Source organism: Lipotes vexillifer, unplaced genomic scaffold (genome assembly GCF_000442215.2).
Source record: "Lipotes vexillifer unplaced genomic scaffold, Lipotes_vexillifer_v1.1 scaffold124, whole genome shotgun sequence".
Taxonomy (NCBI): domain Eukaryota; kingdom Metazoa; phylum Chordata; class Mammalia; order Artiodactyla; family Lipotidae; genus Lipotes; species Lipotes vexillifer.
Genome location: NW_006771308.1, coordinates 1,278,554 through 1,301,104, shown reverse-complemented (window position 1 = coordinate 1,301,104; position 22,551 = coordinate 1,278,554). Strand labels below are relative to the sequence as shown.

At 41.0% G+C, this 22,551-nt stretch overlaps 1 protein-coding gene across 2 annotated transcripts in view; it reads right to left on the bottom strand.

The window, feature by feature from the left end:
• Positions 1-22,551, bottom strand: part of CDKL1 (cyclin dependent kinase like 1) — a 64,146-nt gene that overhangs the window by 18,059 nt on the left and 23,536 nt on the right. For both annotated transcript variants that reach the window (XM_007446615.1, XM_007446614.1), the window contains one exon: positions 7,321-7,442. In XM_007446615.1, coding sequence (XP_007446677.1) covers positions 7,321-7,442 — 122 coding nt within the window. The remainder of the gene's footprint in view (positions 1-7,320; positions 7,443-22,551) is intronic.

Here is a 22,551-nt window from a genome sequence, read left to right as displayed (position 1 = left end):
CTCTTTCCTAAAACCTAACTAGAACGACACTGAAGCTCAATCTAAATATAATAAGACATCATCTCACCCTCAGGCAGCTTATAGTATCTTTGGGAAAATAAAAGTACAAGACAAGACATGGTGACAGCAGGTGAGAGCTACAGCTGTCCCTCTGGACCCCACTGAGCTGTGGTCCAACTTGACAGAGGTACTCCCTCCAGGGAGGGTGGAATGGAATCCATCTTCCACTCGTGGGAAGAGGTGCAGAAGTGCACTCCTGGGTCCTCCACCAGTGTGACCTCACGGCACTCCTCCTGCCTGCTTTGAGGACTTTGTTTCACCCCCAGGAACGTAAAAGCTTCCCAAGTGTTTGGCTCCAAGGAGGAGTAAGGGGGTATCATTAGAAATGTCTGTGGTCTAGATTTCTGTGTGACTGTACCATCATTTTAGCCAATTGGAGACAGAGATCCTTGGCCACACTAAGTAAGCAAACCCAGAAAGAGGAAGACCGGAGATCCAGGAAGTGGTGAATCAAACCATAGAGAAATTCCAAGAGGGGATTCAAAGGATGACAGCAAAGGGAAGTCCCAGGAGGACAGCTGGTCAGCGGGCTTGGAGAACAGCAAGCCAAACAGATGGAGAATGGGGGTCTAAAGGCAGGATATCACCAAGGGGGCAAAAAAGTGAACTAATGGATTACCTGATGTGATTATCCTGTGGAAAAGTATGCTGAGAGACTATTAAAAAGAGTGGAAAATTTAAAAAGCAAGGCAAATATAATTTGCAGAAAAAATACGAAAAGAAACCCTAGTATGGTAAAATGCTCAGCTATAAGTAATACTTACAGGCACAATAGTGGGAACAGTGAATGCTGAATTAATAAAATTTTAATGTAACTATTTGGGGGGAGAAGGGGAAGCAGAGGAAATAATGGTGTAAGAGAGCTAAATCCTCATCTATCAGAATAGTCTGTAGATAATGTCTAAAAATGTCTAAAAATTAATACATCCAGAAATAGCAGTACCTCACTCTTTTTATTACATTACATTTTGCTAGATTTAATTTGCTAAGGTTTCTTACACCTAAGTTCACAAGGGATATACACCTGTCATTTTCTTTCCTTGAAATGTCCTCATCTAGTTTTGGCATCAGGATATAGTGGCCTCACAATAGGATCTGGAAAGTGCTTCTTCCTTCTATATTTTCTGAAAGAGTTTGTGTAGGATTGTTATTATTTCTACCTTGTATGTTTGAAGGAATTCATTCATCAAATATTTTAATAATAGAAACCAAAGTAGCATGACCATAAGGAAAAAATATATATAAATCCACATCATTGGTGATAAGGTGAATTGGTTCAGTTTGACAAACCCTATGAGCCGATAATCCCATTTTGAGAACTTCTAAAGAAAAAGTGCAAAAGAAGAAAAATCTTCTTTTTGGAGGAAGATTTTGAGAGTAGAATCATTTATCAGACAAGACACTGAAAATGGCCTCAATATTCAACAATGGAGGAACAGTTAGATGGTAATGTAACTAGATGTAATATCTTATAGTTAATAATAGATCTAAAAATTATACTGCAACATATTTAGAAACGCACATGAGGGGTTTCCCTGGCGGTCCAGTGGTTAAGACTCCGTGCTTCCACTGCAGGGGGCGCAGGCTAGATCCTGGGTTTGGGAACTAAGATCCCACATGCCTGCCGAGAGGAGAGGCGGGCAGGAGGGTGGGGTGTGGCGGAGAGAAATGCATATGAGAAAATATTAAGTGAAGAACAGAATTGGGGGGAAAAGTCATTTCATCACAGCAACACGGAGAATGTGCTGCTTCGTCTGGAAGGGCAGCCAGCAGCCTGGCTCCTTTTACAATGGTCTTCAGGTTTTCATATACAGACACTTAGTTTTGTCAGCACACCAAGACAGTATCCATTTCAAATGGGCAGGTGAACATTACACAAATTTACTAACCTGATATATAAAGCCAGAATGCTAATTTAGTCATCCATCTTTAAATCCTGAGTGCCAGCTTATGCTCTCGTTGTAGGCAATTCCATAGAGAAACTCAGGTTCTAATGAGAATGGTGTTTGGTGAGCAAAGAGTTGGAATGAGAGAAAGTACACAGTTTGACTGGTTACTGCCTTTATGCTGAGACAGTTTAGTTGCACCCATCTCCAAATTAGGAAGCTGTCGTCCTTAGATAAAATGTATGTAATCAGTCACATCTAACCAGCCCGGCAGCCTCCTATCCCTTTAAGGATGCTTTGCATATCTCTGCCCTGATGCATAATGTGTTGGTTTCACAAAATAACTCCCAGAAAGCAAACTTCTGTCTCTCCTTCCAAGTTTTGGAACGGATGGACTATGACCCTAATGTCCTGATAACAAAATTGAAATGAACAGACAGAAACCTAAACAACTGCTGTGTGAAAGTGAACAGATTACACTGCATTTTAAACACATCTTCAGAAATAAGAGAGACGAGAGAGATGACAAAGAAAGACCGTGGATCTCTTCCCAGGTTCTCAATACAGTAACGGTCCTTTCCACCACTACTCCTCTAATATTTGTCACATTACAAGAAGTCAAACAATCAACATCCATTCAAGCTTCATTTCTACACAAGGTTACAACAAAGATGGGGACGAAAGGGCTGGCCAAGCTCCTATGGAAATAATATGTTCTTTGAAATTTATCTTACAGAAATATTTATGTTTACTGTAGCCTTATTATTAGAGAAAAACTAGAAACAATCTAAATATTGATCAATGGGGGGGGTTGAATAAAGAAACCATGGTATATTTGCACCATGGAATTTGATACCATTTTAAAAATATAAAAGTAGAGATGTGTGTATGAATAGGGAGACAGCTCCCAAACACACTTACAAAATGAACAGTATGTAGAGTTCAATCTCTTTAAATAAATATATTCATAGAAAAATAATTAGAAAACCATTTCTCAAACTTTATTTCTATATGTTTCTGTGTTGCTTGACATTTTTACAACAAACAATGCATCACATTAAAAAAGAGATTTTTAGAGTTTTAGAAAAGTTCTGGAATTCCATTGTAAGAAACTGAAAACTTGTAGTAATGCCCTTTACCCACCAGATGTTCTTTGAACAAACTATATGAGAGTCAGAGGAGGATCTGGTGGTAATGGAATCTGCACAGGAAAAGAATGGGTGACGTGTCTGGCTGCACTTACACAGGAGCAGAAAAATGAGGAGAGGACACCTAAACCAGTTGTTTACGAAACTTTGACAGAAGAGAGACCAATAGTTAATAGAATAATAAGTACAAGGCCTATTCAGTCCTACAGAAGATAAGGAATATGCTTGAGAGCAAATATAAGCAACACGAACACAGCACTGGGAATTATAATGGACACGTATTTATGCCACTATAACAGGATATATTCTGGCATAAACTTGCTTGTTAGTAGCAGCATGAATGTGAATCTTCTCCAAAAGCCTTCCAAAGGAGTTCAAGAAGTTACCAACATCTTACAAGGAGATAAATTAGTATCCATTTCAGATTCCAAGTAGAGATAAGTCTTTGAGTCTGATTTAGCAGGAATTATTTTTAATAATTAAAACATTGCCAAAGTAATAAGTGGAACATGGAGAAAATATAAAAAAACAAAGTGGAAAATATCTATACAATCATCACTCAGAGATAATTTCTATTAAAACGTGTATATTAATTACTTTTCTTTATTTTCTACCTATATATAAATTCTATGAAAGTGAAATGTTTTTTTATTATAGCATATTTTCTTCATTTTGCAACCACTCATGAACATTTCTCTATGTCAATGTTTGTTTTATCTTATAAGCATGATTCTTAGCAGCTCCACTGTATTCCATTGTAAAGATATACCATAATTTACTTAACCAATCCTCTATCATGGGACATTTCAGTTGTTTCCAATTTTTTTATTATAAACAATACTTTAACAATAGACACTTTTTAAACTAAATATTTACACACATACTCGATTATTTTCTTGTGGTAAATTAACAGAAGTAGACCCACTGCCAAATTGCCCTCTGGACAGGTTGCTCTAGCAGTGTACTAATAATTTCCTTTGACAATATTAGGTTTTAGAAAATTTTAATCAAAGTAACTCTTTTTAAATGAAAAATAAAACATTGTTATGATTACTATTCTTTAAAATCATCTTTAAGGATCAATTTATCAGTTTGCTGACTCAGTCACTCCACATAAAGTATTGAGAATATACCAAGTGCCAAGAATTAAGCTAAAAACTACTGGGGATACACAGATGAGGAAGGCACAGCTCTTGCCCTTGAAGATTTTATAGTTTACTGGGCAAACATAAATAATTCCAGAAGATGTAATGGATACCACAGGAAGGAACTCCCGAGTCTCCTAAGGTAGGTATCATAAGGAGGTCATCTTTGAGCTGTATCCAAGGGCAAGCAGGAGTTTGCCAGGCAGAGTACAGAAGGTAGGGCAACCCAGGTGTCCTAAAGCCTAGGATGCAAATGATTCTGTGGGACTGGAAACTGGTGGGAAATAGGGTGATCTTGCAGAGTGAGTGAGATCTTGTATCCCATGCTAGGGGTTTTTACCACACCAGTAAGCTTTGAGGAGCTATTAAATGACTTATGTAGGAGAGTGGCATGATCCACCTTATATTTTAGAAATTTGTACCTGGAAATATAGTGATCACAGGACATTCTTGGGGTAAATGTACAAACCCAGGGAGGACCAACCTGCCATCAGGCAGGAAAAACATCAGCATTAGCACATTATCTTCTGTTGATATTGTCTAACAGATCACATGTGAAACTAAAAGAGAACTGCAGTCTTCTGAGCTCTAGGTATTAGATCATCAACTCATAACACTGTAGAGCTGGAAGTTCTCTTAAATTTTACCTGGTACTAAACTCTCATTTTTAGAGGTAAGGATACCTGTAAGCAACTTGCTAAAGGTCACACAGGTGATGCTGACCCACTTTTACTGGGAATACACTCACAAAGTTTTATTTTACAGTATAGCTTTATTTTGTAGATTTCTACATTGAAACAAAGTTTTCCTATGAATTTCAAAATCATTGGTTGACAGAGTTAATGACATTTACTCCTTAATGATGACAATCAAAATTCTGAAATAGCATTTAAAGGATCGGAGAATCCAAATAGTCAGGATAATGGAAAGGAAATTTTATTTTTAAAACACATACACACACACACACACACACACACACACATCCCTAAACTTCAAAGTAAATGCATATGATCTGACTTAGAATAAATCTTACTTTTCAAACTTGCTCAGATATTACTGTTCCTTAAGTCAATCATATATTTGATAAACTATGGCACAGTGTCATTTGGAAATGAAGCTGCTTGTACTTAACCACACACGTCTACCACTCTTTCCCTTCTCTAACCCACCTCTATATTAAAGCATTTTCTGGAACATATATAACAGATTTTAGCCAGTAGAGTTAAAAAAAATCTGCTTCCAAGCCTCTAATCACTTCTCATCCTGTCTTTTTATTCTTCTGCTTAAACTACATGCTAAAAAAGAACTGACTCCCAATTGCTTGCAACCCCCCACTAATCAGTGTTTCTAAGTGACTCAATCTAACATGATTAATCAAACTCCTTGCAACAACCCACTAGTTCCACATAGCACGAGTAACTTATACTAGTAGGTTTAATTGAAGTGTCACTAGCAAGCTGTCAAAAGAGCAAATATCAACATAGTCAATGTTTTCTCCCTTGAATACATAATTTCTCTGTATCAATGACTTGCTGAAGGGAGGGAGGTGTCCATTCCCTTGGCTCTCTCTCACTGTGTAAATTAACAAGAAAAGCCTGTGCCATGGTCACTAACGAACCATGAACCACTTTAATCCCATCTGCCCGGAGGTCATGGCAGATCATACATAACCACCACCACATGGCAGAGCAAGCTCTTGGCCAAGGCTTGAAAGCCTTGTTGAAAGAGCCTCAGCCTCCAGCCACTGGAGTGCAAATGTGAGCCAGGGCGGGGTGCCGTTCCATCATTCTGATCTCCAGTGCACTCTACATAGCGTCCTCAGCCAAAGTTGGGCTCCCAGGAACACAGCAAAAGACAGAGAAGAGGAGATATCCTTCCCTGTTCGACTTCTCTAGAGTCTCCTCACCTTGCACGTCAAAGGTCACCTCCTCCATGAAGTCTTCTTTGATTGACCCACTTTGAATCATATCTCCCAGGACCTTCTAATCATTCTACCCTCTCCCTCTGGCACAGTGACTGGTTTCAGGGGTAGCTGCATCACCTGAGCTGAGCCAATCAGTCTTCTACTGGACTTTGTATGCAGACGCTACCTTCTTCTAGAACTTCCTTTCTTCTAGAATGGCTACACAGGTTGATAAAAGCCTGTGGCAATGCTTTCTAGTTCACACTTTTCCCTTCCTAACTGCTTCCATCTCACAGCACACACACATACCCTCCAAAATCAACCCTGCAAAGGAGACTCAACTCCAAGGCAGAATGAAGCCAACACAGAGAGGAAGAGTTGGGAGTCATTGGTGCGGGGGAGAGGGAGAGAGAGAGAACGGCCCCACCTAAGGCGCTCTGCCTTAAAGACACCCAGCTGAGGAGTGGGTGGGAGCCAAAATCCAGCCTGCATTCTGCTCACCCTGGCAAGGAGCGACCTTCAGAGGAAGGGAGCTCACCCCCAACCCCTGCCTTTTTTTCTTCAAACAAAGGCTCTGTCTGCTCACTGAGCCTTCTGCTGCTGTACACAAAGGTGTTGCCTGTGCTAGAAATGTGTTATAAGATCAGCAGGACCTCCAGAGTCACCTCTCCAATCATAGCCACCACCACTTCCTTTTTCACCTACACCCGGCTTCAGTTGGGTTTTTTGTCATTTGTAACCAAAAAAGTTCTGACCAATAGAGCAGACCAGATACCTGGGTTGCTTCAGATAAAACACCACGTTTGTTTTAGCCTTAAACTTCCTATTAGCCATTGTCTTTGAACTCTTCCTTTCAACCTCCAAGTCCTTATGCTTCCCTAGGCAGGCACAGAATAACTAATATCCCTCCTTTTCTTTCCTAGAGACTGACATAGCATTTATGCAGAGATAATATACCAAGAAATCAAGGTCAACCGAATAATGTAGTTGCTGCTTTCTCCATGAAAATGATGAGTTAGGATTTCTTTCTCAACATTTCTGGTAACCCCTCAGCAGCAGAGTATGCTGGCCAAACACTGGCTGTCCTTGCCTGCTGTGAAAAAGGGTCATAACTCATTTTCCCTCGCAAACCCTAGTGTGTTTTGCTGTGTTTTGTTTGTAAACGACAGGTCACTCACCCTCTTTGGTGTTTGTCCAGCTCGTGGAGCACCGTGTGGTCACAGTATTCAAACACCAGGTGAAGCTTCCGCCTCCTCCTGAAGACTTCGATAAGGTCGACGAGGTTGGGATGCTTGAGTTGCTGAAAACACAAAAAGCAAGGTCCTAAAGTGGAAGTGTGAAAGACACTTTTCTCTAATTCTGGCCCAACAGAAGAAAGCTATTTGTCCTTTAGAAAAATTCTTGTCTTGGATTGACGGAGGCTGTCGATAGCACTATCCTTCACTTGATGAGCTGTTCGTTAGCAGCCTGTACATGAAAAATGATCATGATCCTGGTGGTTAGTGAAGGTAAAGAGAGATATGAGAAGGCTGGGAAAAAAGAATGAAAATGTCCCCTCCTAAAGAGATCTCCCTGATCTCCCTAGACTGGTTCAGTGTCCCTCGTGGCCCCCACTGAAGTATGAATCCTTTGGAATCCTTCAAACCTACTAAGTAATTGTTCAATTGATTGTTTAATGTCCTCTGCTGCCAACAGATATAATGGATACATTCTATAGAATATAAGAACCATGACAAACATCAGGGTCTGTGTTCTCTTGTTTACGCAGAATGATGTTGTATTCCCAGCATGGGGCCTTGCACATAATAGGCGTTCGATCATTATTTGTGAATGAATGAGTAAATCAGGTTTCCTAGGCTGATGAAACCTTTTAAAAGAGAAAAATGAGGAAGACTCTCCAATCTGATATGGCTGAAGGAGTGTATCTAGAAAACACAGGCAGGAATGAATGTCGGTGTTGACAGAGTTAAATCTTGTACTTAGCTTTCTGGCCCCTCCTGTCCATGATCCTACTGGAAACACTACAACTAAGCAAACTACTGTGAAGAGAGCAAAAATGGTTAACTTTCTTTAGGGCTTGAAGGCCTCTGGGCAGTGACCTAAGAGAGCAAAAGAGGAAGCTGAAAGGCTTCTTAAGGCCTAGTCTCAGAAATCAGGTGATATAACTTCTGCCTCATTCTAGTGGTCAAAGCAATCATGAGATCCCTCCCAGATCCAGCCCGGGATGAAATACCACGAGGAGAGCAGGGCACAGGTGTTCGAGCTGCGCTCAGCCCCTGCCAGCCCTCATCTAATTCGGCTACGTGGGCGAGCCCACGCAAGACCCCTGAAGGAGCACTCAGCCAAAGCACAACTGTAAGAAGTAAGAAATCATTCTTTTTTAAGCTACTAAGTTTTGTTTTTGTTTTTGTTTTTTCAGTACGCGGACCTCTCACTGTTGTGGCCTCTCCCATTGCGGAGCACAGGCTCCAGACGCGTGGGCTCAGCGGCCATGGCTCACAGGCCCAGCCGCTCTGCAGCACGTGGGATCTTCCCAGACCAGGGCACGAACTCGTGTCCCCTGAATCGGCAGGTGGACTCTCAAGCACTACGCCACCAGGGAAACCCTAAGCTACTAAGTTTTGAGGAGGTTTGTTAATGCAGCACTAGATAATAACCCTGTAGTAGAATCACCAGGGGAACTTTTGAAAACTGCAGATGCCCCGGTACCACCCCCAGAGATCCTGAATCGGTCTTGGACAGGGGCCCAGCCATCTGGTTTTTTTCCCCAAATTCTCCAGGTGATTTGATATGTAGACAGAGGTATTAATCATAGGTAGACAGATATTTCATAAATGATAAAAGACAGAAGGAGAAAAACTGAAGTTCTTGAACCGCACACTCTAGCACATTTGTATAGTGAGAAGAGAAACAGTCAGCAAGAGAAATACTAAAAAAGACAATTATTTTCTCATTTTCTTTGTAAAACCCCTCTATCTTCAGGATGTGAAATTCCTGCTCCAGCGATTACACTTGATGAAACAAATATAAAACAGCCAAGACACTCTAAAGCCCATTAGCCACATTTGGGCCTTAGAACAGAAGGCACTCCAAGCTATTAAGCCCCAGATTTACATTCCCATAGCTGGAAACTTTTAGCCTGAACTAACACTTTCCCGATATAGGAGGACAGGACTGACTGCTGTTTTAAACCAAAGAATTGTGTTGGCTCAGATGTCTCAAGCAGAAAGCAAACAACCAAGTTTAAAGGGGGTAAATAGCAGCTTTATGAAAATTAGCGGGAAGCAGAGATTTTCTTACAGCCTCTGAAAAATAACTGTCTGAAGGCCCAGACCTCAAATCTTAGATTCTTTTCATTTTCCATGTTCCATATGTAGTCCTCACATCTTCAGCCAACTTTTTTAGCAAAAGTACAAATGTATCAATTCTACTGAAACAAATACCTGGACCTTCTCAGATGCCAAGACTGGCACCTCCAACTTGTCACATCCATACCTGCAGTGATCACCAGGGGCACTGCTGCCTCAGGATAAAACCCAGATATCCTCTCAATTTGACCTCTGCTTACTTCTGCAGGCCCATCTCTTAAACCCTAGACACACTGAATTTCTCTCACTTCTTCAAAAGCTCACACTCCCTCTCGCTTCAGGACCTGTTCACCCAGTTCTCCCTCTGAAACACTCTCATCCTCCAGATGTCACTTTCTACGTCTAGCCCGCCTCTGCCCCACCCGACACCCTGGTATGAACTCAAAGAGCTATAACTCTGCAACCCAAGCATGGGGACCATGTAGCAGGTAAAGAGCATTGTCACAGCAGGATCCATTGAACCGGGTGGGACTGTAAATATAATACTACACCCATCTTCCTGTTACTGCACACCTTTTGAAAACCTAGATTCTAACAATTGCTGCATATTCTATTCAAATAACATAGAGATTCTCTCCAATTTTTGTGTATTATAAATAAGGTTTTGCTGAACAAGCTACTAACCAGCTGACCTTAACTTTGAATAATTTAATTTAATGTCTCTAGGCCTCAGTTTTCCATCTGTGAGAGCAGGAAGCTCAAGGGCTGCTGTGACAGCTTCATAACACAAAGCACATGAAACAGTGTCAGGCCACATTGTTCTCTCCAGGAAGCTTAACTGTTAATATTACTTTTGGGGGTTCCATCTATTTCTATTTAGGCTGACCTTCTCAATTCATTTTATTCAACAAGTATTTATCTATCTTAATGTGCTTAAGGCACTCTGCTAGTCCTAAGGATATAGAGACATAGCAAGTACTTGACCATACTCTCAAGGAGCTTAGAACCTAGGAGAGGAGACAGATGTGGAACAAGTAATTACAGACGTGATAAGTGTTACAAAAAGCCCCCAGGAAAGGGTACCTGGCTCGAGGGTAGTGAGCGGCCCAGGGAAGATCTCCTTGGGGAAGGTGGCCATTTAAGAAGTTAGTTGGGCACCATTTAGAGTCCCAGGAGTATAACATAAAGCTCTAAACAGATATGGCCGAACTGCTTTCCAAAAGGATCAAACATACTTACACCTCTGCCAGGAGTGTGAGAGTACTTTTCACCATACCACTGAGGCGCATATAGAGATTTAAGGCTTGTGACGTTTATCGTCAAATGAGAGGGCTTCCAATGCCTCTGGCAACATAGGAAGATGTCATGTGACACTTAAACCACCTGTCTCTCCTATCCCCTGCCATGAGACAACCTTTAGGTAGCTGCAAATAGCCAATAACTTATTTCTCAACTGATTTCCAGAAAATTCTTCATTTAGAAAAATTAATTGTTAAGACTAAATTCTAATTAGGACTTACAAAAGTTAAATTATAAATATTTTAAAATAAATTATTAACTCTCTGTAGGTAGCCAGGATTCTGGGTGACCTGAAAACATTCCAGAGCAGCAGATATCTGGGAGCCAGTCCCTGTCTTGGCTGTGTTCTTTGTTATATTATAACAAAGATCTGAGAGTGTCTGCTCAGCCTCTGGCACTATTCAAGGCACTAGGGACACACTGGTGAATGGGACGGAGGACTCGGGCATTAAGCAAAGAAGTGCCATGAAGAGCCCTCCATATATAAAAGACTAGGCTGCCTTAGAGAAACTGTCCTTAGGAAGTGACTTTGAACTGAGTCCTGGAGGGTGAGAAAGGTCTGACCAGACCAAGGGAAGGGGTGGTGGTAGAGAGATGGTGGCTTTCCAGGCAGAGGACTGGCTCTGAGCCAGGAGGGAACTTATGCCACTTAAGGAACTGCAGGATGGTGTGGTTTGAGTGTCAAGCACATGGAACAGATGCCAGTGAGACAGGCAGAAGGCAGGTCCTGTGGGGCCTTGCAGGACATACTAAGAAATTTACGTTTCATCCTAAGTGCAATGGGAAGCTACCGGAAGGAATTTTAGCAAGATGTGGTAATTTACCATTTGGGTTTTTAAAAGCTTACTATGGTGGCAGGATACAGAATGGCTCAGAGGAGGCAATACGGTGAGAGGAGACCGGTGAAGAGCCTGTTGATAGCTGAGAGCTTGGACCAGCACTGAAGCAGGGTAGATGGCAAGAAAGGACTGTTTGGAGATAGATTTTATTACTAGAATAGTCCAGATGTGGTGATGGACTGGAGGTGAGGGATGCAGGAGAGGGTATCAAGAATGACCAAAGGTTTGTATAATGGGGGTGGATGGTGGTGCAATGACTGAGAGGAGGAGCAGGTTTTAGGGGGAAGGAACTACTGTTCTGGCATGTTGGGTTGACAGGGACTTCGAGGTACCAATACAGTCATCAGGTCAGCTGGAGTTTGAGTTGAAGATAATAGCCGGGGAGTCAGCATGAGTATAAGCAAAGCCATGGCTAGAAGTGATTGCCCAGAAGAGTGAGAAGGAAGAGGCCAAGGAACCCCAGCACCCAGATACGTGGTAGATGAGGAGGAAGCAGAGGAGGGGAAAGGGAAGAAAGTCCCCCAAGATAAGAGATAAGACAGCAGAACGTGACACTACAGAGATATCGTGGAAGGAGGAAGTGGTCCACGGTGATGATGCTGCTGAAGAGTCAAGTGGGAAGAAGCCTGAGAGGCGCCCGCGGGGGCGTCCTAAAGGGGTTCGTGTGACCTCACCGGAAGCAGCGTCAGTGCAGTGGTGAGATCAGGAGCCAGATGTGGCGGATTTAGCATCCCCAAACCGTACTCTTCTCTGTTGACTCCCCTGACCTCAGGGGCAGAGCTCAGAGGGACACCTCTGGTCCTGAACCCAGTCTGCAATTGGTAGCCTGGAGGTCTTGATCAAGGCTTCGATATTGTGAATGTTTGCATTGACGAAGGTTTGGATGTTTCTTCTTCAACCTTGAATGGGCTCCTTTAGGGGCACTGGGAGGAATTAGATGAGAAGAACCAAGCAACATGATGGATGGACTGTCCACAGGCTTACTCAACATGCTTATTATACATAGAAGTCTTACTAGAACAGACTAAATTACCGTATGTACTACAAAGATGGAGTTCAGGGCTCTCTTAATTCTCATTCCTCCCTGTTTATGAGTATGTGAAACCAAAGCCTCAGGCCTGGTCTTATTCCTCAGCACTCTGAATTGTGCTGGCTCAATCTTGAGGATGTCAGTGCCTCTTCCCAGGCCATTCACCATCCTTCAGTTATTCTATATCTAGAAGCCTGGGCCGCCTCAGACTCAGATTTAGTGTCTCTTATATAAAGTTTCTGCCTTTGCTGCTCCTATTTTATTTTGGTCTCCTTTTTATTTTCTCTGCCTTTTGAATATGGATGTTTCCTATTACACTGTGAAGAGAAGCATTTTCTCTGACATTAAAAAAAGAATGCTATTTTCACCCACTGAGTTTAACCTGAGCCCTGCTTGGTTTCCCCCGCAGAGCTGAGAGGGCTACACATGCTTCTTGGGCAGCGCCTCCACCCTGTCATCGGCCCTTTGTCCTCACTGCCCACCTATCCATTGTGATAAGCTCAGGCTTCTACATCCTCTAAGGTCAAACGTTTGGCCTTAGCATTTTGAAGGATTTTTGACCCAGCTGCCAACACTTCAGATCAGGAAATGTTACTTTAAAACCCTGGTTACCAAGATCCTCTTGAAAACACTGGCAATCTAGCCATCCTGGGCCTGCAGTCTGTGGCGTCAGTGGGTTGGGACTGAGAAGCAGCTGTCCACGGTGGATAAGGCTGGGTACGTGAGTTCATCACAGTCCCCAACACACCCTACCACTCCCTGACACTAAGGCCAAGTGAAAGTGGCCCTTTATCATCACCCTTCCAGTATTAATTTTCTTAAAGTTAAAAGTGACGTATTTAATGTGCCCATATCTCTATCAAAAGTGGGAAAATATACAAGCAATAGAAATAACTGCATATTTTAAGACAAATAAGAAAAAATATATTTGTTTGTGAGAGTGAGTCATTTCTCCCACACCTGCCTGGCCCCTGTAAGTACTGGGTTTGGGACCTCTACCCTAGGGACGCCTCAGCGCTCATACATTTCTGGATTGACCAGTGTACAGACCATTACATCTGTGGTCTCCCCTATCCCTCAAGTGCGAAGGATTCTCTGGTCTCTGTTCTTTGTGCAGAGCATGGGGGGATATTTATCCTGTCTGTGCCTTAGAGGAAAACAGACCATTTTCTCAAGGATCATATCTTGTTTTCCTTTCAAAAACATTCTTCTTTTCCCAGAAATTTGTGGTAAATAAAAAAAGAACAGGGATTAAAGTTTAGAAAGTTGAGAGCTGTCTTGGTAAAATGTTTTTCACAAGCCTTTACAATTTTTGAACTCGACTCTTGGTCTCAGTTACACAGATCCCTTTGCAAGAATCTTTTATCAGTTAGCATTCACCCAGAATGGAGAAAAGTGATGTCCCCCTCCTTTATAATAATTAATCCTGGGTAGTTCCCAAGGATTCCCAGATCAGCATATTATAACACTCTCAAGAACCTGAGACCCAGGCAGGTTTAGAGCTTGTCTAAACTAAGAAAGAATCAAGGCTCTTCATACTTCCTCTTATTCTTCCTTCTCACCCAGATGAATGCTCTCAACTAAATCATGCAACTCAATGTAAGAGTTAATAGCAGCAGTAACCAATTTCAGTTTTGATTCAGAAAGAAAGCTCTAAATTTTACCCTTACCTCATTTAAGGACTTAGGACTTTGGAAATACAAGTATGGTCCTGATAAAATGATACCAGTGAAGAATTCATATCATAAAAATGTCAGTTCTTCTGAAAAATATGTGGATGTAATGCAATTCCAATCAGAATACAAAAAGGATCTTTTTAACTAGATAAAATGGCTTTTATATTCATATAGAACTATAACTGTTTTAAAATCATCAAGGAAAAAATTGGGTCAACTTGTTTACAAAATGGTTAAATTTTCAATAAAGCACCTGTAATTGTCATCATCATCATCAACAGCCCAGCAGACTACACACACAGAAATGAACAAACAGAAGCAGTACCGAGTCTAAAATTAGATCCATATACGTAAGGGAAATTAACATATGACAAAGGCAGTACTTCAATATAGTTGAAAAATGTGCTTTATTTAATAATGATTCTGGGGGCTTCCCTGGTGGCGCAGTGGTTGAGAGTCTGCCTGCCGATGCAGGGGACACGGGTTCATGCCCTGGTCCGGGAAGATCCCACATGCCGCAGAGCAGCTGGGCTCGTGAGCCATGGCCCACGAACCTGCGCGTCCGGAGCCTCTGCTCCACAGCGGGAGAGGCCACAACGGTGAGAGGCCCGCGTACCGCAACAAATAATAATAACAATAATAATGATTCTGGGAAAAGTGGCTACTCATCGGGAAAATTAGAACCACATCTCATCACCCCATATACAGGAATAAATTTTACATATATTAAAACATTTATAAACATTTAACATAAATATATTAAATGTTTTAATATAAAATAATATAAATAGTAGAAAAAATTTAGGAGAATTTTGTAGGACCTTAGCTTGGGGAGAAAGCATCCTAAAAACAATACAAGAGTTCCAGAAGAAAAAAAAAACAAGATAGGTAAGTTTAGCTACATAAAAATAAAATAATGTTGGGAAGATGACAAAAGTTCTGAAGATGGTTGAACTGATGGTTGTATACTAATGTGAATTCACTTAATGCCACTGAAATGTACATTTAAAAATGGTTAAAATAGTAAGTTTTATGATATGTATATTTTACCATAATAAAAAAATAAAATAATGTTGGTTTACAAGAGAAAAAAGAAACAAGTGCACTATAAACAATGTCAAAAGACAATTGGCAGGGAAATATTTGTTAAAGTTATGACAACTAGAGAATGATATCCCAAATATTACAAAGAAGTTTTATGTACTATGAGAAAAAAGACAACCCAGTGGAAAAAATGGGCAAAAGCTATAAATAGGTAACATACACAGAAAAGGAAATATAAACCATCAAGAGACATGAAAAGATACTTAATCTCACTAGTAGTAAGAGAAAGGCAAATCAGAGCAACAGCTTGATGAGACTTTTTTTCCTAACGTATAGGCAAACATTCCAAAATTAGTAACATCCAGTGCTGCCCAGGGTACAGGGAAATGGATCTTCTCACATATGGCTGGTTAGAGTGCAAACTGCTACAACTTGTGGGGAAAGTTTTAGCAATATTTATCAAAATAATATACCCCACTGCTGCCGCCACCAAGAAGCCTGTGTACGAGCACAGGTCACTATCCACAACTCCCTTCCCGGGAGCCTGTGCAGCCCGCCACTGCGAGAGTCCCGTGATCCAGGGACAACTTCCCCAGGAGAACGCACGGAGCGCCTCAGGCTGGTGCAACGTCAAGCCGGGCTCTGCCGCTGTAGGCTTGCCCCGCACTCCGTGCCCCTCCCTCCCCGCAGCCTGAGTGAGCCAGAGCCCCGGAATCAGCTGCTCCTTTAACCCAGTCCTGTCTGAGTGAAGAACAGATGCCCTCCAGCGACCTACATGCAGAGGCAGGGCCAAACCCAAAGCTGAGCCCCGGGAGCTGTGCGAACCAAGAAGAGTAAGGGAAATCACTCCCAGCAGCCTCAGAAGCAGCGGATTAAAGCTCCACAATCAACCTGATGTACCCTGCATCTGTGGAATACATGAATAGACAATGAATCATCCCAAATTAAATAGGTGGACTTTGAGAGCAAGATTTATGATTTTTTTCCCCTTTTCCTCTTTTTGTGAGTGTGTATGTGTATGCTTCTGTGTGAGATTTTGTCTGTATAGCTTTGCTTTCACCATTTGTCCTAGGGTTCTGTCTGTCCGTTTGTTTGTTTTACTTAAAATTTTTTTTTCTTAATAATTATTTTTTATTTTAATAACTTTATTTTATCCTCTTTCTTCCTTCCTTCCTTCCTTTCTCTCTCTCTGTCTCTCTCCCTCCCTCCCTCCCTTCCTCTCTCCCTCTCTCTCTCTCTCTCTCTTTCTTTCTTTCTTTTTCTCCCTTTTATGGTGAGCCATGTGGATGAAAGGCTCCTGGTGCTGCAGCCAGGAGTCAGTGCTGTGCCTCTGAGGTGGGAGAGCCAACTTCAGGACACTGGTCCACAAGAGACCTCCCAGCTCCACGTAATATCAAACGGTGAAAATCTCCCAGAGATCTCCATCTCAACACCAGCACCCAGCTTCACTCAACGACCAGCAAGCTACACTGCTGGACAACCTATGCCAACCATATAGCAAGACAGGAACACAACCCCACCCACTAGCAGAGAGGCTGCCTAAAATCATAATAAGTCCACAGACTACCCAAAACACACCACTAGATGTGGACCTGCCCACCAGAAAGACAAGATACAGCCTCATCCACCAGAACACAGGCACTAGTCCCCTCCACCAGGAAGCCTACACAACCCACTGAACCAACTTTAGCCACTGGGGACAGACACCAAAAGCAACGGGAACTATGAACATGCAGCCTGCAAAAAGGAGACCCCAAACACAGTAACATAAGCAAAATGAGAAGACAGGAAAACACACAGCAGATGAAGGAGCAAGATAAAAACCCACCAGACCTAACAAATGAAGAGGAAATAGGCAGTCTACCTGAAAAAGAATTCAGAATAATTATAGTAAAGATGATCCAAAATCTTGGAAATAGAATAGAGAAATTGCAATAAACATTTAACAAGGACCTACAAGAACTAAAGAGGCAACAAGCAACGATGAACAACACAATAAATGAAATTAAAAATATTCTAGGGCTTCCCTGGTGGTGCAGTGGTTGAGAGTCCGCCTGCCGATGCAGGGGACATGGGTTCGTGCCCTGGTCCAGGAGGATCCCACATGCTGTGGAGTGGCTGGGCCCATAAGCCATGGCTGCTGGGCCTGTGCATCCGGAGCCTGTGCTCCGCAATGGGAGAGGCTACAACAGTGAGAGGCCCGCGTAACACAAAGGAAAAAAAAAATAACAAATGAAGAGGAAATAGGCAGTCTACCTGAAAAAGAGTTCAGAATAATGATAGTAAAGATGATCCAAAATCTTGGAAATAGAATGGACAAAATGCAAGAAGCAGTTAACAAGGACCTAGAAGAAATAAAGATGAAACAGACAATGATGAACAACACAATAAATGAAATGAAAAATACTGTAGATGGGATCAATAGCAGAATATATGAGGCAGAAGAACGGATAAGTGACCTGGAACATAAAATAGTGGAAATAACTACTGCAGAGCAGAATAAAGAGAAAAGAATGAAAAGAACTGAGGACAGTCTCAGAGACCTCTGGGACAACATTAAACGCACCAACATTCGAATTATGGGGGTCCCAGAATAAGATGAGAAAATATTTGAAGAGATTATAGTTGAAAACTTCTCTAATATGGGAAAGGAAATAGTTAATCAAGTCCAGGAAGCACAGAGAGTCCCAAACAGGATAAATCCAAGGAGAAACACGCCAAGAACACGAACATATTAATCAAACTGTCAAAAATCAAAGAAAACATATTAAAGCAGCAAGGGAAAAACAACAAATAAAAAACAAGGGAATCCTCATAAGGTTAACAGCTGATCTTTCAGCAGAAACTCTGCAAGCCAGAGAGGACTGGCAGGACATATTTAAAGTGATGAAGGAGAAAAAGCTACAACCAAGATTACTCTACCCAGAAAGTATCTCATTCAGATTTGATGGAGAAATTAAAACCTTTACAGACAAGCAAAAGCTGAAAGAGTTCAGCACCACCAAACCAGATTTACAACAAATGCTAAAGGAACTTCTCTAGGCAAGAAACACAAGAGAAGGAAAAGACCTACAATAACAAACCCAAAACAATTAAGAAAATGGGAAAAGGAACATACATATCAATAATTACCTTAAATGTAAATGGATTAATGCTCCCACCAAAAGACACAGACTGGCTGAATGGATACAAAAACAAGACCCATATATATGCTGTCTACAAGAGACCCACTTCAGACCTAGGGACACATACAGACTGAAAATGAGGGCATGGAAAAAGATATTCCATGCAAATGGAAGTCAAAAGAAAGCTGGAGTAGCAATTCTCATATCAGACAAAATAGACTTTAAAATAAAGACTATTACAAGAGACAAAGAAGGACACTACATAATGATCGAGGGATCAATCCAAGAAGAAGATATAACACTGTAAATATTTATGCACCCAACATAGGAACACCTCAATACGATAAGGCAAAAACTAGCAGCCATAAAAGGGGAAATCGACAGTAACACATTCATAGTAGGGGACTTCAACACCCCACTTTCACCAATGGACAGATCATCCAAAATGAAAATAAATAAGGAAACACAAGCTTTAAATGATACATTAAACAAGATGGACTTAATTGATATTTATAGGACACTCCATCCAAAAACAACAGAATACACATTTTTCTCAAGTGCTCATGGAACATTCTCCAGGATAGATCATATCTTGGGTCACAAATCAAGCCTTGGTAAATTTAAGAAAATTGAAATTGTATCAAGTATCTTTTCTGACCACAATGCTATGAGATTAGATATCAATTACAGGAAAAGATCTGTAAAATATACAAACAGGGGCTGCCCTGGTGGCACAGTGGTTGAGAGTCTGCCTGCCGATGCAGGGGACATGGGTTCGTGCCCTGGTCCGGGAGGATCCCACATGCCACAGAGCGGCTGGGCCCATGAGCCGTGGCCGCTGAACCTGTGTGTCTGGAGCCTGTGCTCCACAATGGGAGAGGCCACAACAGTGAGAGGCCCGTGTACCACAAAAAAAAACAGAAAAAAAAACAAAAAAATATTAGAGAAAGAAGAACAAAAAAACCCCAGAGTTAGCAGAAGGAAAGAAATCATAAAAATCAGATCAGAAATAAATGAAAAAGAAATGAAGGAAACAATAGCAAAGATCAATAAAACTAAAAGCTGGTTCTTTGAGAAGATTAACAAAATTGATAAACCATTAGCCAGACTCATCAAGAAAAAAAGGGAGAAGACTCAAATCAATAGAATTAGAAATGAAAAAGGAGAAGTAACAACTGACACTGCAGAAATAAAAAAAATCATGAGGGATTACTACAAGCAACTCTATGCCAATAAAATGGACAATCTGGAAGAAATGGACAAATTCTTAGAAATGCACAAACTGCCAAGACTGAATCAGGAAGAAATAGAAAATATGAACAGACCAATCACAAGCACTGAAATTGAAACTGTGATTAAAAATCTTCCAACAAACAAAAGCCCAGGACCAGATGGCTTCACAGGCGAATTCTATCAAACATTTAGAGAAGAGCTAACACCTATCCTTCTCAAACTCTTCCAAAATATAGCAGAGGGAGGAACACTCCCAAACTCATTCTACGAGGCCACCATCACCTTGATACCAAAACCAGACAAGGATGTCACAAAGAAAGAAAACTACAGGCCAATATCACTGATGAACATAGATGCAAAATCCTCAACAAAATACTAGCAAACAGAATCCAACAGCACATTAAAAGGATCATACAACATAAGCAAAGTGGGGTTTATTCCAGGAATGCAAGGATTCTTCAATATACGCAAATCAATCAATGTAATACACCATATTAACAAACTGAAGGATAAAAACCATATGATCATCTCAATAGATTCAGAGAAAGCTTTTGACAAAATTCAACACCCATTTATGATAAAAACCCTGCAGAAAGTAGGCATAGAGGGAACTTTCCTCAACATAATAAAGGCCATATATGACAAACGCACAGCCAACATTGTCCTCAATGCTGAAAAACTGAAACCATTTCCACTAAGATCAGGAACAAGACAAGGTTGCCCACTCTCACCACTCTTATTCAACATAATTTTGGAAGTTTTAGCCACAGCAATCAGAGAAGAAAAAGAAATAAAAAGAACCCAAATCGCAAAAGAAGCAATAAAGTTGTCACTGTTTGCAGATGACATGATACTATACCTAGAGAATCCTAAAGATGCTACCGGAAAACTACTAGAGCTAATCAATGAATCTGATAAAGTAGCAGGATACAAAATTAATGCACAGAAATCTCTGGCATTCCTATACACTATTGATAAAAAATCTGAAAATGAAATTAAGAAAACACTCCCATTTACCATTGCAACAAAAAGAATAAAATATCTAGGAATAAACCTACCTAAGGAGACAAAAGACCTGTATGCAGAAAATTATAAGACACTGATGAAAGAAATTAAAGATGATACAAACAGGTGGAGAGATATACCATGTTCTTGGATTGGAAGAATCAACATTGTGAAAATGACTCTACTACCCAAAGCAATCTACAGATTCAGTGCAATCCCTATGAATCTACCACTGGCATTTTTCACAGAAGTAGAACAAAAAATTTCACAATTTGTATGGAAACACAAAAGACCCCGAATAGCCAAAGCAATCTGGAGAATGAAAAAGGGAGCTGGAGGAATCAGGCTCCCTGACTTCAGACTATACTACAAAGCTACAGTAATCAAGACAGTATGGTACTGGCACAAAAACAGAAATATAGAACAATGGAACAGGATAGAAAGACCAGAGATAATCCCATGCACATATGGTCACCTTATCTTTGATAAAGGAGGCAAGAATATATGGTGGAGAAAAGACAGCCTCTTCAATAAGTGGTGCTGGAAAACAGGACAGGTACACATAAAAGTATGAGATTAGAACGCTCCCTAACACCATACACAAAAATAAGTTCAAAATGGATTAAAGGTCTAAATGTAAGGCCAGAAAATATCAAACTCTTAGAGGAAAACATAGGCAGAACACTCTATGACATAAGTCACAGCAAGATTCTTTTTGACCCACCTCCTAGAGAAATGGAAATGAAAAGAAAAATAAACAAATGGTACCTAATGAAACTTCAAAGCTTTTGCACAGCAAAGGATACCATACACAAGACCAAAAGACAACCCTCAGAATGGGAGAAAATATCTGCAAATGAAGCAACTGACAAAGGATTAATCTCCAGAATTTACAAGCAGCTCATGCAGCTCAATAACAAAAAAACAAACAACCCAATCCAAAAATGGGCAGAAGACCTAAATAGACATATCTCCAAAGAAGATATACAGATTGCCAACAAACACATGAAAGAATGCTCAACATCATTAATCATTAGAGAAATGCAAATCAAAACTACAATGAGATATCATCTCACACCAGTCAGAATGGCCATCATCAAAAAATCTAGAAACAATACATGCTGGAGAGGTTGTAGAAAAAAGGGAACACTGTTGCACTGCTGGTGGGAATGTAAATTGATACAGCCACTATGGAAAATAATATGGAGTTTCCTTAAAAAAGTAAAAATAGAACTACCATACGACCCAGCAATCCCACTACTGGGCATATACCCTGAGAAAACTATAATTCAGAAAGAGTCATGTACCAAAATGTTCATTGCAGCTCTATTTACAATAGCCAGGAGACAGAAGCAACTTAAGTGCCCATCATCGGATGAATGGATAAAGATGTGGCACATATATACAATAGAATATTACTCAGCCATAAAAAGAAACAAAATTGAGTTATTTGTAGTGAGGTGGATGGACCTAGAGTCTGTCATACAGAGTGAAGTAAGTCAGAAAGAGAAAAACAAATACCGTATGCTAACACATATATATGGAATCTAAGAAAAAAAAAAAAAGGTCATGAGGAACCTAGGGGTAAGACGGGAATAAAGACACAGACCTACTAGAGGATGGACTTGAGGATATGGGGAGGGGGAAGGGTCAGCTGTGACAAAGCGAGAGAGTGGCGTGGACATATATATACTACCAAACATAAAACAGATAGCTAGTGGGAAGCAGCCGCATGGCACAGGGAAACCGGCTCGGTTCTTTGTGGCTGTCTGGAGGGGTGGGATAGGGAGGGTGGGAGGGAGGGAGACAAAGAGGGAAGAGATATGGGAACATATGTATATGTATAACTG